The sequence below is a fragment of the Solanum tuberosum genome, unplaced genomic scaffold (assembly GCF_000226075.1).
Source record: "Solanum tuberosum cultivar DM 1-3 516 R44 unplaced genomic scaffold, SolTub_3.0 scf00091, whole genome shotgun sequence".
NCBI classification, from domain to species: domain Eukaryota; kingdom Viridiplantae; phylum Streptophyta; class Magnoliopsida; order Solanales; family Solanaceae; genus Solanum; species Solanum tuberosum.
Window position 1 is genome coordinate 588,521 of NW_006239016.1, and position 12,913 is coordinate 601,433.

Consider the following 12,913-nt stretch of genomic DNA (forward strand, 5'->3'; position numbering starts at 1 on the left):
CGATTTTATAAATTTTTGTTTATTTGATAAGATTGAATAAACAATTGGGGCTATTTTAATAGTTTTACAACTTATGGAATTTTTATGTATATGAGAAAATATACAACAAACAAATACCATATTGCATGTCCAAACAAACCTTCAATTTCATCTCATGATTCCATATCATGATACCATATCGCATGACCAAACGGGCCCTAAGGCCAGAGAATTTGACCAGAAAATTTAAAAAATTATAATATTTTTTTATTTTAAAATAAATTGTATTTTTTTTTCATTTTTTAATTAAAATGTATTAAAATTAAACGGGTAAAAATATTTAAAACGACAAAATAACATAGATAAAATACAAAAAGATTTTTCCTATTACTAAACCCTCGAATTATACTCCAAAACCCAAACCCAGGTGTAGCTACTATTTCTTCCGCCTCTGCAGCTGCTGCCGCAACCGCCACTACTGCCGGAAAATGGACAAAGCCAAAAACAAGAAGAAAAACCTAACTCCAGAAGGTCAATTCCGGTTAAGCCTAGACAATTGCTCGAAAACGAAAGATCTTTCTACAGCCATCTCCTTATACGAATCCGCTATTTCAGAACCCTCAACAATCCGCCTTTCCAATAACCATTTCAATTCTTTTCTTTACATCTGCTCCAACTCCTTTTCAGACCCATCAACGAAAAATGACGCTATTCAATTTGGGTTTCGAGTTTTTGAACATATGGGTTCGTGTAATATAACCCCTAATGAGGCAACTGTCACGGCTGTTGCTCGGCTGGCGGCAGCAACTGATGACGGTGATAGAGCATTTGAGTTGGCTAAAGGGGTGGGGAGTTGTGGGAAGTTAAGGACTTATGGACCGGCTTTGTTTTGTTTTTGTAAGATGGGTGAGGCTGATAAGACCTATCAAGTGGAAGAACACATGCGGTCTCTTGGCTTGCAACTTGAGGAAGCTGAGCTTGCTGGGTTGTTAAAGGTGAGTTCTTTTTGTCATTGTATGGTCCCAGTTATTGCTAATTGACTTATTGATGAGTGTTTAGGTAATATCAATTGTAATTTGTGGTTCAAGATGTAGTCTTTTTTCAGTGATTTGAGTTGCCAGCACTTTTGCTGCTTCTGTTGGTTGCTATTCTGTGTTGTGGGGAGGGGGCAAATTTGTACTACTCAAATAAAAATGCACCATGTATTTTTATTTTTTTTGATAACCGAGAAATCTGTCTGTGACCCGGCCTTTGGACCAATCACAGCCTTCTAAACTCGGTGGATAATGCACCATGTATTTTGTTTGCGGGGAAGTCCAATTTGTCAGTTGATCAATAGTTCAACGAGTTGTAGTATGTAGATTTGGGATTCCTAATGATGACCCAACTATTTGGGATTGAGGCTTAATTGTTGATTGAACTTTTACCTTCTAGGTGAGTGTGGAGAAAGAAAGGGAAGAGAAGGTCTATCAGTATTTACATAAACTGAGAATGTCAATCAGGAGCGTAAGTGACTCGACAGCAGAAATCATACAAAGTTGGTTTGGAGGGGAAATGGCATCTAAGGTGGGGTTATCCAACTGGGATATGGATCAGGTGAAACAAGCAATTCTACAAAATGGTGGAGGGTGGCATGGTCTTGGATGGCTTGGAAAGGGTAAATGGCTTGCACAGAGGTCCCAAATAGCTCCAGATGGGAGGTGTCTAACTTGTGGGGAACAGTTGGTTTGTGTTGATATTGACAGAGCAGAGACAGAAAGATTTGCAGAGTCGGTTGCTTCTTTGGCAATGGAAAGGGAAGTCCATTCCAATTTTAAGGAATTTCAGGTGAGGAAGCTATCTTTAGTTATTTCTTTGTATGTGATTTACCACAACTATTCTATTCAAATGCGACATATATGCTGCGTCCCTCTAGTATTTTCTGAGTTTTTTTCCTAACTTCTCCAAGAATTGTGTAGGACTGGCTGGAAAATTCAGATTATGATGCTGTTGTGGATGCAGCAAATGTTGGGCTATTTCAGCAGAATTTTGCCGAGGGAGGCTTTAGTATTGCACAGGTTGATAATATTAAGTTTGCTATGTATTCCCTTTCATTTGGTTTTTCCATTTAATGTTGTTAAAGCAGCTACTTGACTCATGTTCCATCCTGTATTGCAATAGAGCAGCTTGTTGCTGTTGTGAAGGAATTGCATAGCAGGAGCAACAAGTGGCCACTGGTTATATTACACAAAAAGCGTGTTCGTACACTTCTTGAGAATGCTGGCTATAGAGAGTTGCTTGAAGAGTGGATAAATGAAAAGATACTTTACGGAACACCCTTTGGATCCAATGATGACTGGTAAAAACTGAAGACTGTTTGAACTTCTCTCTTTCTCCCTTACACTAGTTTCTTTTTTAAAATGATCAAAGAAAATTCGAATATAGCAGTGTTATATTACATTTGATTTCCATTACCTTGATCATTTCTACATTGTAGAGACCTCTTGTAGTCATCATTTATCTTGCTTTCCTTGTAGCTCCTGTGATAATTTTGAAACACTGAACTTTTTACCCCGGATGTGATAAAATACCTCTTTTTCTTATCCATTTAACTGGTCATATGATTTGAATATTATTTTCCTGGAGGATACTCAGTAAATCTATACTATGTGACATCGTGCAATATGATATAGGTACTGGCTTTATGCAGCAGTGAAACGTAAGTGTTTGCTCGTGACAAATGATGAAATGAGAGATCACATCTTTGAACTCCTGGGTAGTAGCTTTTTTGCCCGATGGAAAGAAAGACATCAGGTTCAATTGCTTAAAGAATTTGTTCTAATATTAGTTTCATTCTTTACAGTCATATTTTTATGCATTCTTGAAATATACTTTTTTGTAACTTTTGTTTTCATATTTTTCCTATGATTGAACTCCATCTTCAGATGATAGATTGATTCAAATTGAGGATTTGGATTGTGAATTACATTTTACTTCCTTTTGAAAAATGCTATCAATTCTCAAGTAATAAACTGTCTTTAAAACCCTTGTGTTCTTGGTATTGAAAATAATGTGAAAATATTAAATTTATCTCAAACCACCTTCGATGGCAAAAATGAATTGTTATCTATAATTTCAGACAAATAAAAGGGATCAGAAAATATTTCATGGTGCCTTGCATTTTCTTTTTTCTTCTTCATCAATAATATTAGGTTAATGTAATTCATAATCAAATTAACAGGAAGTTTTATTGTTGACACTCAATTTTGGCTCTCCATATTTAATTAATTAAGCTTCTGTGAGTAATAGTAATAAAAAATAACAAAATTTTTATGGGAAACAGTATGAAAATATTTTTGAAAAACTTTTTCATTCCATTTGGAAAATTTATTTTATAAATATTGTTTCTTATAAAAATTAAATATATAAATAAATATTTACTACTTTACCATTTTTTAATTTATATCAAGTAAATATCATTCTTAATGGTTAAATCAATTTTTTTATTAAATATAATTTCTATCGTTGCAAATAAATATTTTTCGTATATTATTCAAAATTAGGAAGCTTAAATAATTAATAAGTTACTAATTCATACAATTTTATTTTAAGAATGACCAATTTTGTCAAATAAGTTAATCTTGTAAATTGATTTTTTTTTCAATTTAATTAATTATTGCTACTTAATAATGAAAGGGGTTATAGTTTAAATAGGCTATTTGAGCTAAAACTTGGCATTCCAAGTCTCCTAAAATTGGTCAAACCATGTGTGTTATGTAGGAAACACATGGATTGTGTGTTTCTTCATCTTTAATTTCAGCCTTTTAATTTGATCTAATGGTCCTTGTTAATTCAGTTTTTACACACACACACACAAATATATATATTATATTTCTTATTTTTAATTCCTGATTAATATTGACCGTCAGATCAAACGATTAGACAACTTAATCTTGCTGAAAAATCTCACCTTTTCTTGATTTAAAATGAAAGTTGTGGTTTCGCGAAAATACTGCTGATGATGGCAGAAGAAAAAGAGAGAGGGAGCGGCGAGGTGACGGGCGGCAATTTGAAGGAAGAGGGAGTAGGACGTGGATGTCTATCCTTTTTTGGGCAAGGAGGAATTTAGGGGTATGGGAAAGGTAGAAAAGATTAGGGGTGTGGGTTTGGAGAAGAAAGAAGAACGAGTTTCTTTTTGGGGAAGAATAAGAGTATAGGGTCGGTAGGTGTATTGATTATAGGAAAAAATTATTTGATTTAATTTGGGCCATTTGATCGGACAATCTCAATATATATATAAATAAAGGGTAAAGGGCTGAATTAATGAGGACCATTAGATCGAATTAAAGGGTTGAAATTAAAGATGAAGAAACACACAATACATGTGCTTCCTACGTGGCACACATGGATTGACTGATTTTAGGGGACTTTGGATTGCCAAGTTTTTGCTCAAATTAGCCTATTTAAATTATAACCTCTTTATGAAATAACAATAATTAATTAAATTGAAAATAATCAGTTTGCAAGATTAACTTATTTGACAAAATTGGTCATTCTAAAATAAAATTTGTATGAATTAATAACTATTTAATTATTTAAGCTTCCTAATTTTGAATGATATACAAAAAAATATTTATTTGCTACAATAGAAATTATATTTAATAAAAAAATAATTTAATCCTTAAGAACAATATTTGTTTGATATAAATTAAAATTGGTAAAGTATTAAATATTTATTTGTATATTTAATTTTTATATGAAACTATTTATGAAGTAAATTTGCCGAATGACATGAAAAAGTTTATCAAAAACATTTTCATAGACTAAGTCAACAAAAGAACTTTATTTGGTGGCATGATTAGGCTATATGCAGACACATTAGTTATTTGAGCCAATTAATTTTGATCCGTATTTTCATGTAAAGTGGTGTATTAGCTTGTGTTCTTATGCGGATCATGCTGCTGAGGTTCCTGTGAGTTATGATCCTCAAGAGTAACACATATAAACAGAATGTAGCAAAATACACAAAAAAGAAGAAGCTTTGCCAAACACTAATTTGATGCTCAAAAGTGCCTTTTAAATTTATTGGCCAAACACAAACTGTTTCTCAATAAAAGTACTGTTTTGAAAAGCACTTTTGAAAAAACTGCTTTCCAAAATAAGCTAATTTTAGAATCCTTTCCAAATATACTTCTTCCAAATTGTCACCGAGTAGTTTTTCTATTTGTTTGTAAAAATAGAACATTGAAAAACTGAGTTTGTAATTTTGGCACTATGTTTGTGCTCTTATGCATAAGACATTCTTACAATTCTAAATAAAAGTAGTCTTTTTATTTCTACTTGGGTAGATTATGAATCACATCTGGTTTGGTCATTTTCTTTTTTGCTGGGTTATACCTCATTCAGTTGGGGTGACCAAACCTTTTACTTTTGGTGAAAATGTCTCCAAGTACTAGGTTACTGTTTTAGCTGAGAGGTATGACAAATGCTAGCCAACTAAGTTTCAGTCTTTTGATAACTTTAGTGTCAAAAGTTCACTTTAATGGCTGAAACAGGAGCATTTACTCACCAATGAATGATCATATGAATGATTGTTGGATAAGGTCTTATCTATGTCATAAAAATTTCAAAAAATGTTTCAGGCACTTATTCATTCATTACCCTTTAGGTGGGTGTGTCTCTAGGCTCTCTTTTTTTAAATAATTTGTTTGTAGGCTTTTTATGCACTCTCCTCTTATAATGCTTATAGTTAGTGGTAAATTGTTGTATGGTGCTTCAGTCTTGGTGATTAATTAGATGATGTTTCTTCATGATAAACATGGAAAAAAAGAAATAATTTTGACAAGTTGATGTATCTTGGTAATATTGTAGGTCAAGTACACTTTTGTTAAAGGGGAGATTAAGCTTCTGATGCCACCCACATATTCTGTTGTCATTCAGGTATATTCTGTCTTGCTCTCATTCCCTTTTTAACTGCGATCTTTCCTTGAAAGTTGTTTCTTGTTCATAGTTGACTATACAAATGACTGTTGAATTCTAATTACTATGTCAGCATCTCAATTATGTCTTTCTTCGTGTCTCCAATTTTTCAGTTAATGCCAATATGTATTTTCTTGGTATTTTGGGAAAGAAAACAAATTGAGCATGTTGGGTTTCATCTGATCTTAATGTCAGATGATAAACTAAGAGATATCTATAGCACATAGATATAGGCTCTCACTTCCATGATCCAGCCGACAATGTGATTGATGCTTGATAGAGTGGTTTGAAAGGGTTACATCACGCAGATGAAGCCATACAGTTTTTTATTGTCTTTTTACCAAAAAAATATAAAGGTGACGGATTTTTTTTTGTTGCTGATTTGTGAGTTAAAATGATCAAGATGTCTAACCATTGTTACCTCACATAAGCGCATTACTACTTCTGTCTATTCTTGGGAGCTTGATCTTTTTCCTTAACTTGCATCTTACAACATATTGGATATCCCATCACAAGTTTCTGCGTGACATAACTTTAAATTGTTTGGACTGGTAAACCAAAAATGATCTATTATGAACTTATATTAAAAAAATAGATCTATTATGACCTATTGATTGATTCTTAGTTACATGTCTATCTATAATTTCAGCTTTCAGTTAATGTGATAACTTTCTAGTATTCTAGTCTTTGGATATTTACATCTCATATTACTATATGTCTATTTCAGGAATCCAAGATTGGGTCATGGCATGTGCCTCTGGCAGGTGAGGTGGTTGAGGAGTCTTCAAGGACTTGGCTCTGCATCACCAGACAAGCTTCATGTGAATCTGACAATAAGCAACATGCAAGCGTAGTTGAAGCTTCTCAAGTTAGTGAACTTAATCAAATTGCAGCCTCTTGCCATTCAGGTAGTTTTACAAGTCAGAATGGCGGCAGCTTAAATAAATGTTCTGGTTTGGCTGGTAAGAGGAAAGAGAGGTCCCCTTCTCCAACTCCATCTCACTCCAGTCTACAATCTTGAAAATTTGAAGGTGATACCTTTTCCAGAACCCTACAAACTGCATGCATTACCTGGTCAAGTTGCTCAACTGTTTTGTTGCGGAGCTTTTTATTTTTTTTTTTCTTTCTAAATTAATGAATTGGAGGAGATTTTACTGGTCGGCATGTTCCTCAAATGAACACATTAAGGGCTTTTCTGTCCATGTGAGATGAAATTATGATCTGAAATCATATGAGATGATGTTGAAGTTTTATTTGGGCATGCACTTTGGATTTCTTAGTTGTATTTTTTGCTCATAAACATAAAAATCCTGAAGTTGTAAAAATTATCAAAATTGCCCCAATTCTTTATACAATCTTTTACCAAACAAGCTTCACAACAGAAGTATATGATGATACTATCACAAAACTATTCTAAAAAAAAAACACAACATTTATTGATTGAATTTGGTTGGTAAGAGTAATAATATCAGCTATAAATGATTTAAAGATTCGTAAGAGTAATAATATCAACCATAAATTTGGTTGGTTAGAGTAATGATTATATGATATAAATGGTTTAAAAGTTGGTAAGAGTAATAATATCAACTATAAATTCTTGCTTACATATGAAATAAATAGTTGGTAGTTATAAAATGATGGTTAGTCGTGGTGTTTGCAATTTGGCATCCCAAGTTTTTCTATGTTGAGGTTAGTCGTCTGTCTGTCGCTTGGTGCTGGTGTTTCAGAAGAGGTTGTAGACAAGACACATAAAGAAGAAGACAGCTTGGGAAATACAGAGTCTTGTATAGGAACAACAAATTAAAATGGATACACTGAAAATAATAAGCAACAAAGGATATATGGTACTTAATAACCACCCACATAGAAATGTCAATTATTTATTAGGAAATAACAAATTTCTTTTCTACTTCATTCACTTCAATACATATTTTACCACTCCAGGAATGTGAGTGTTCCTAAAATAGTCTTCCCAGTTGATGCTCTTGGGATTAAAATTGAACACATCTGTTTCAATTCCTGACTCCTTCGCTGCTCTGCGTAACTTTTCTGTGTTCATGTCATCATATCTGTCACAAAATTTTACATGGTGAGAGGGATTGATTATATTACATACAAAATATAAAGACTAAACTGTGTATGTAAATTAGATCTTATAGAGGTTAGTAGTTTACTTACACTCCCTTGAAGAATAAATAAGGCTCATAAAGATCTATCAACCGCATCACAAACTTGATTTTCCTGTCAAGCTCTGAATATTTGTCTTGAAAGAGTTGGCAGAGTATTGTGTTAAGTATTTCTAATCCCTGTAGAACAACACTTGATGTTTAAATATTAGGAGGAGGAACATATATAGTTCATTTATCACAGTGTTTCGAACAAACCTTTAAAGGAAGCATGTAACGAAGGGCCATGTATCTGCGAAAGCTATCCATGCTACTCAAAACATTAACTTTGCCAACAATGACTGGTTTTCCTTGCTTGTCAATCCATGGATGCTCTTTGAAGTAACGGAAGGCATTCTCCTGAGGACATGCGAACGTTACTGGATTTGAAACTGATGTTCCAACATGGTATATTATTTGACTCCCTCTTTGATCTGCATGAGCCATCATTGTTACTATCATTGCATTCACCACCATATCTGCTGGAATCTGCATGCACATAATTAAGTTTTACATTTCAACATTATTTGTTGTTGAATGCTCAGCTATAATGAGAAGATCGTTACTACTTACTAGATCAATGATGGCTTCAGGATCTCCGAGGAAGCATGTGAGTTTTCCTTTACCATAGCCAACGGCTAAACTGTCAATGGTTCTGTAGAGGAACCATTTTTGTGTAAACATAAAAATCATTGGTAGCTATAGTATGTGAATATTTATATGTATACCTTATGCCTTCAACCCAACCTGGGAAAGGGTCTTGGAGAGTACTAGTAACAATAGTAGGACGAAAAATGACAAGAGGTACATCTTCTTTCAAGTCTCCCAATATCATCTCAGCCAATGCCTTTGTGAATACATAGGGGTTTGGCCATCCATACTTCCTTGCTCTTCATAAAACAAAGCTCCACTTGTTACATATATCTCATCTTGTGACAACAGACGAGAGGATTTGAAGTTTTTGTGTTTCAATAGCAATCTCATGTTATAAGGTACCAATAACTAAATCATAACTATGGTTTAGTGAGGAGCATAATATGTGAAGACGTGTGTCTTGTATTCATATAAATACGGGGTGCAAGTAAATTAAATTAATACAATACCTTTGAAGGCCAAGCTCCTTCATGGCTGATGTTATAGATTCTTGAGAAGAACCCTCAAGTCTGAGCTGTTTCAATGTTTCCTCCATAACTTTCTTCTCTGTATAAATATCTAGTCCTGATGTACCATTCAAAGTCTCACCCAAATTATAGGGTGTTTCCAATATTAACCCTCTTTTTTCCCCTGATACATATGCTAAACAAATACAAATACAAAATAAAATGTCATTTATGAAATCAACCATGAAGAAGAGTTATTATAATTTAATAGAAAAATTATTGCTAATTGCCCCCAATGGAGAAGCAAAAATATTCTAATAAAGACGTTCCTCAGTAATATCATCATTATTTGGTAAAAATAATAATAATAATAATAATAGAAGGTACCAATTACCAGTTGATACGTGAAGAAGAACCTTTAATTTACTACACTTTTTGGCAAAGTTGAGAACGTTTATAGCTCCAAATGTATTGAGTCCCAAGGATACATCATATCTAAAAATTGAAGAACAAAATAAAACAGTGATCAATTTGCATTTAGATAGATATACGTTATCAAACAAGTTATTTTACTAATTTCACTTATTATGAACAGTTAGTTATTCGGACCTTTCATCGAAATTTGTAGTTGCAGCTAGGTTAACAACAACATCTACTTCCCTCCACATTTCTTCCAGCAAATTACTGTCTTTGACCCCCAAGTTTTCAAATGTGATATCACCAGGTATAATCCTGGTCCTTTCTGAAATTAAAGTGTTCAAATTTGCCCCATGTTTTTCCCTTAGAAGCTTGAACAAGTCCTTTGCCACTGCCTGTTCATCATTAAAAGATGAAAAAATTGATGTATACAAATAAGTACTAGAGAAATATTACTATACCATTTAATTTTGCATTTAGTAATTGTACCATGTACTAATGGGCTTTACCTTTTTTATTTTATTTTATCATATTCTTATTTTTCCAATTGTTTCCTAACTTTCTCACACTACAACAAAAGAGATATTTAGTGGAAAAAAAAATTTGTTCTATTTATTGCCGCAAAACATTTGAGTTAATGTCATTGCATCCAGATTCGTTAAAATCTTTATCAACATTTGTATAAAGTGATGATTATACATACTCATATTATATTATTGCCACTAAATATAACATAGCAACAACTGTATTATTGTCATTAAATATAACATATCGACAATTATATTATTGACATTAAATAGTTACCATAAAATCCTTTTTTTGTTGAAGAGCGAGGCAAAGGAAGTCAAAAAAATATTTTAGGGGTTTGTCCTTTAATTCGTGAAATAGGCCCTCACAAAGAGAAGAAATTGACAGGGCGCTTATACCCTTATTTTGTGCTGGTCTTTGACTTATATGTTTCGTAACAATAAAAATAGTAAAGTAGATGTCAAAGACCAACGCAAAATAAGGGTATAGTCCTTCCAATTATGCCAAATATAACTTCATATTGTAAAATACGTATGCCTCACTAAACAATATTTCAATTGTTAAATGCAAAAAAAATAAGAAGAAAAGAAACATTACATAAAATGAGAATAAGTTAAAAGATCAAATCGAACTTATGATAAGGAGTGTGACTTGTTGTACGAATATAATAAATTTAATTAAATGAATATCCGTCCAGTTAGGTGATAACTTGGTAGCACCACAAGAAAAAATAGAAGATGAAATAAATAAAAGGAAATTGATGAAAAATATATATAGTACGGCAACCCTGAAAATCCGAGTAATAACTAGATATTCCTTTTTATTAAAAATAGTTTCTTTTCTTAAAGTTCAAATTAAATGAATATCTCATTTGATTCTTTACTTTTCTTGCTTCGTGTTAAATTTATCTGTATCCGATATTTATATAAGTAAATACCAAAAGTAAGTTATAACAAGTGTTTATATACCGACTTTTAGCATTTTATCATGATTATAACATGAATTTTCACCACATTAAATCATTTAATTAAATTAATATAATTTGATATATATAACTTCTGGGTACGAATAAATATTTACCAAATAATACTAATGTAGTTTGCAATGTTTTAGGTTTTCATCTAGCAACGATCATAAATTTATAATTGAAAAAGAAATGGTACGTTGGAAATTAAAATGATAATAATTTTGTGTAATCTTTTCAACAAATCTATATTAAAACTAGTACGAGGAGGAAGAGGAGAGAATGTAGTGTATAGTCAATTAGTTCAAATCACAACATTTTCAACATAATTAAAGGAAAATTTGTTTTGAACTTATAATTTTAAAAGTTTTCATATTTAGCCTATTCGCAAGCAATCATTTCGTGATCACAACATTTTCAACATAATTAAAGCAAAATTTGTTTTGATCTTATAATTTCAAAAGTTTTCATATTTAGCCTATTCGCAAAATCGTTTTGTGATCTCAAATATTTCACTTCTCCGACATTTTACTATATTTTTTGCTATTTTTTTTTGCAAAAACCCACTCCACGGTTATAGTAATAGGCTCAATGGTATAAATTCAAAAGTTAAATATAACAAATTTAAATTCTGAATCCACTTTTTTATAATAGTACACCTATCTTCTTAAAATTCTGCATCCGATCGATGGTCTCATTCTCCTTTACATGGTGTTGAATAATTATCATCTCATGAACATTATTTTTAGGTTGAACTAAGTGCAACATCCATTTTCTAAATCGTTAGAAATATCTGGTAATAATTTATTTTTCATGAAAAATTAAACATATGCTTTTAGTAGCTAGGGAGTACTTTACCTTTAAAGTCAAATTCTCATACATGAATTCAAATAAGTCGAACTTCAGATAACGTGGCCGAAAACCAAAAAATAATATGCACGTACCTCATTGTTGAAACGCTGCAAGGCTGCGTTGTTATCTTGAGCTCTTAAAAGCAAATACAGCTTCTTCACATTTGGTTGTACTCGAAGTATCTTCTCCACAAAAACTATAACCAAAAAGGAAAAAAAATTAAAATTTTTAAACACCCCATCAATTAAGATTAAAAATTAATGATAAGATATTAATAGAGAATAATTACTTTTTGCAAGAAATCCAGTAGCACCAGTAACAAGAATGGATCGATTTTCAAGAAACTTAAGAACACTTGTTAACTCCATTAGTATTAGTATGATGAAATAAAAATCAAGAAATATAAGATAAAAAGACAAGAAATAACTTTTCAATTAGTAAGGAAACAGAAGTTGCCAGGAGAATGCACAATTGAGCAAATTTAGAAATAGGGTGCATTTATTTTTATAATAAAAAGGGGACACTCATAGATGACACAAATAGAAATGAGTGCACGAAAGTAAAGTTGTTGATAATTTCTTTGGTAGATTGGAAAAAAATAATGCTACTATATAGTATTATTTTTTAATTTATTTTTTTTCACATATCAAGGTATGGTCCAGGGAAAACTGAACTAACTGTATGAATTCAGTCTAATTTAGTGTGTCTATTTATAGATTTTCCCCACCTTTGTTCTCCCTATTTTTTTCTGTTTGCGGGAGGTCAAATCAATATTCGGCGTAGTTTGACCCCGTTGGGACATGATTTGAAATTATATTGCATTATTATTTGAATTTTTAAAGTTGTATATATATACCTACGATTGTGAAAATTATCAAAGCTTTTTTAACGCTTATACAATCTTATCATATGAACAAATCATATAGTTTATAAATAAGGTATCAGAATAT

At 32.0% G+C, this 12,913-nt stretch overlaps 2 protein-coding genes across 2 annotated transcripts; one reads left to right on the top strand and one right to left on the bottom strand.

The window, feature by feature from the left end:
• The first annotated feature begins 374 nt into the window (after positions 1-374).
• On the top strand, positions 375-7,201 carry LOC102602824 (proteinaceous RNase P 2-like). Its single transcript, XM_006347175.1, has 7 exons — positions 375-974; positions 1,414-1,806; positions 1,938-2,036; positions 2,145-2,317; positions 2,652-2,772; positions 5,830-5,898; positions 6,665-7,201. The coding sequence occupies exons 1-7, from the start codon at positions 468-470 to the stop codon at positions 6,956-6,958; spliced, it is 1,656 nt and encodes a 551-aa protein (XP_006347237.1). The 5' UTR covers positions 375-467; the 3' UTR covers positions 6,959-7,201.
• Positions 7,202-7,702: 501 nt separating this feature from the next.
• Positions 7,703-12,582, bottom strand: LOC102603161 (fatty acyl-CoA reductase 3). The gene is made up of 10 exons (XM_006347176.2): positions 12,253-12,582; positions 12,056-12,159; positions 9,812-10,014; positions 9,597-9,697; positions 9,206-9,398; positions 8,831-8,992; positions 8,676-8,757; positions 8,322-8,591; positions 8,116-8,243; positions 7,703-8,006 (listed from the first exon to the last, which is right to left on the bottom strand). Exons 1-10 carry the CDS (start codon positions 12,329-12,331, stop codon positions 7,853-7,855), a joined length of 1,476 nt encoding a protein of 491 aa, XP_006347238.1. The 5' UTR covers positions 12,332-12,582; the 3' UTR covers positions 7,703-7,852.
• Positions 12,583-12,913: the final 331 nt, after the last annotated feature.

Bases quoted from the DNA above. Each gene is read 5' to 3' on its own strand.
- LOC102602824 (XM_006347175.1), top strand. From the start codon at position 468: ATGGACAAAGCCAAAAACAAGAAGAAAAACCTAACTCCAGAAGGTCAA. The intron at 975-1,413 runs GTGAGTTCTTTT...TTTACCTTCTAG, and splicing joins AGCTTGCTGGGTTGTTAAAG to GTGAGTGTGGAGAAAGAAAG. The intron at 2,318-2,651 runs GTAAAAACTGAA...AATATGATATAG, and splicing joins TTTGGATCCAATGATGACTG to GTACTGGCTTTATGCAGCAG.
- LOC102603161 (XM_006347176.2), bottom strand. From the start codon at position 12,331: ATGGAGTTAACAAGTGTTCTTAAGTTTCTTGAAAATCGATCCATTCTT. The intron at 9,698-9,811 runs GTCCGAATAACT...TTCAATTTTTAG, and splicing joins ACTACAAATTTCGATGAAAG to ATATGATGTATCCTTGGGAC. The intron at 8,244-8,321 runs GTTTGTTCGAAA...GTTGTTCTACAG, and splicing joins GTTACATGCTTCCTTTAAAG to GGATTAGAAATACTTAACAC.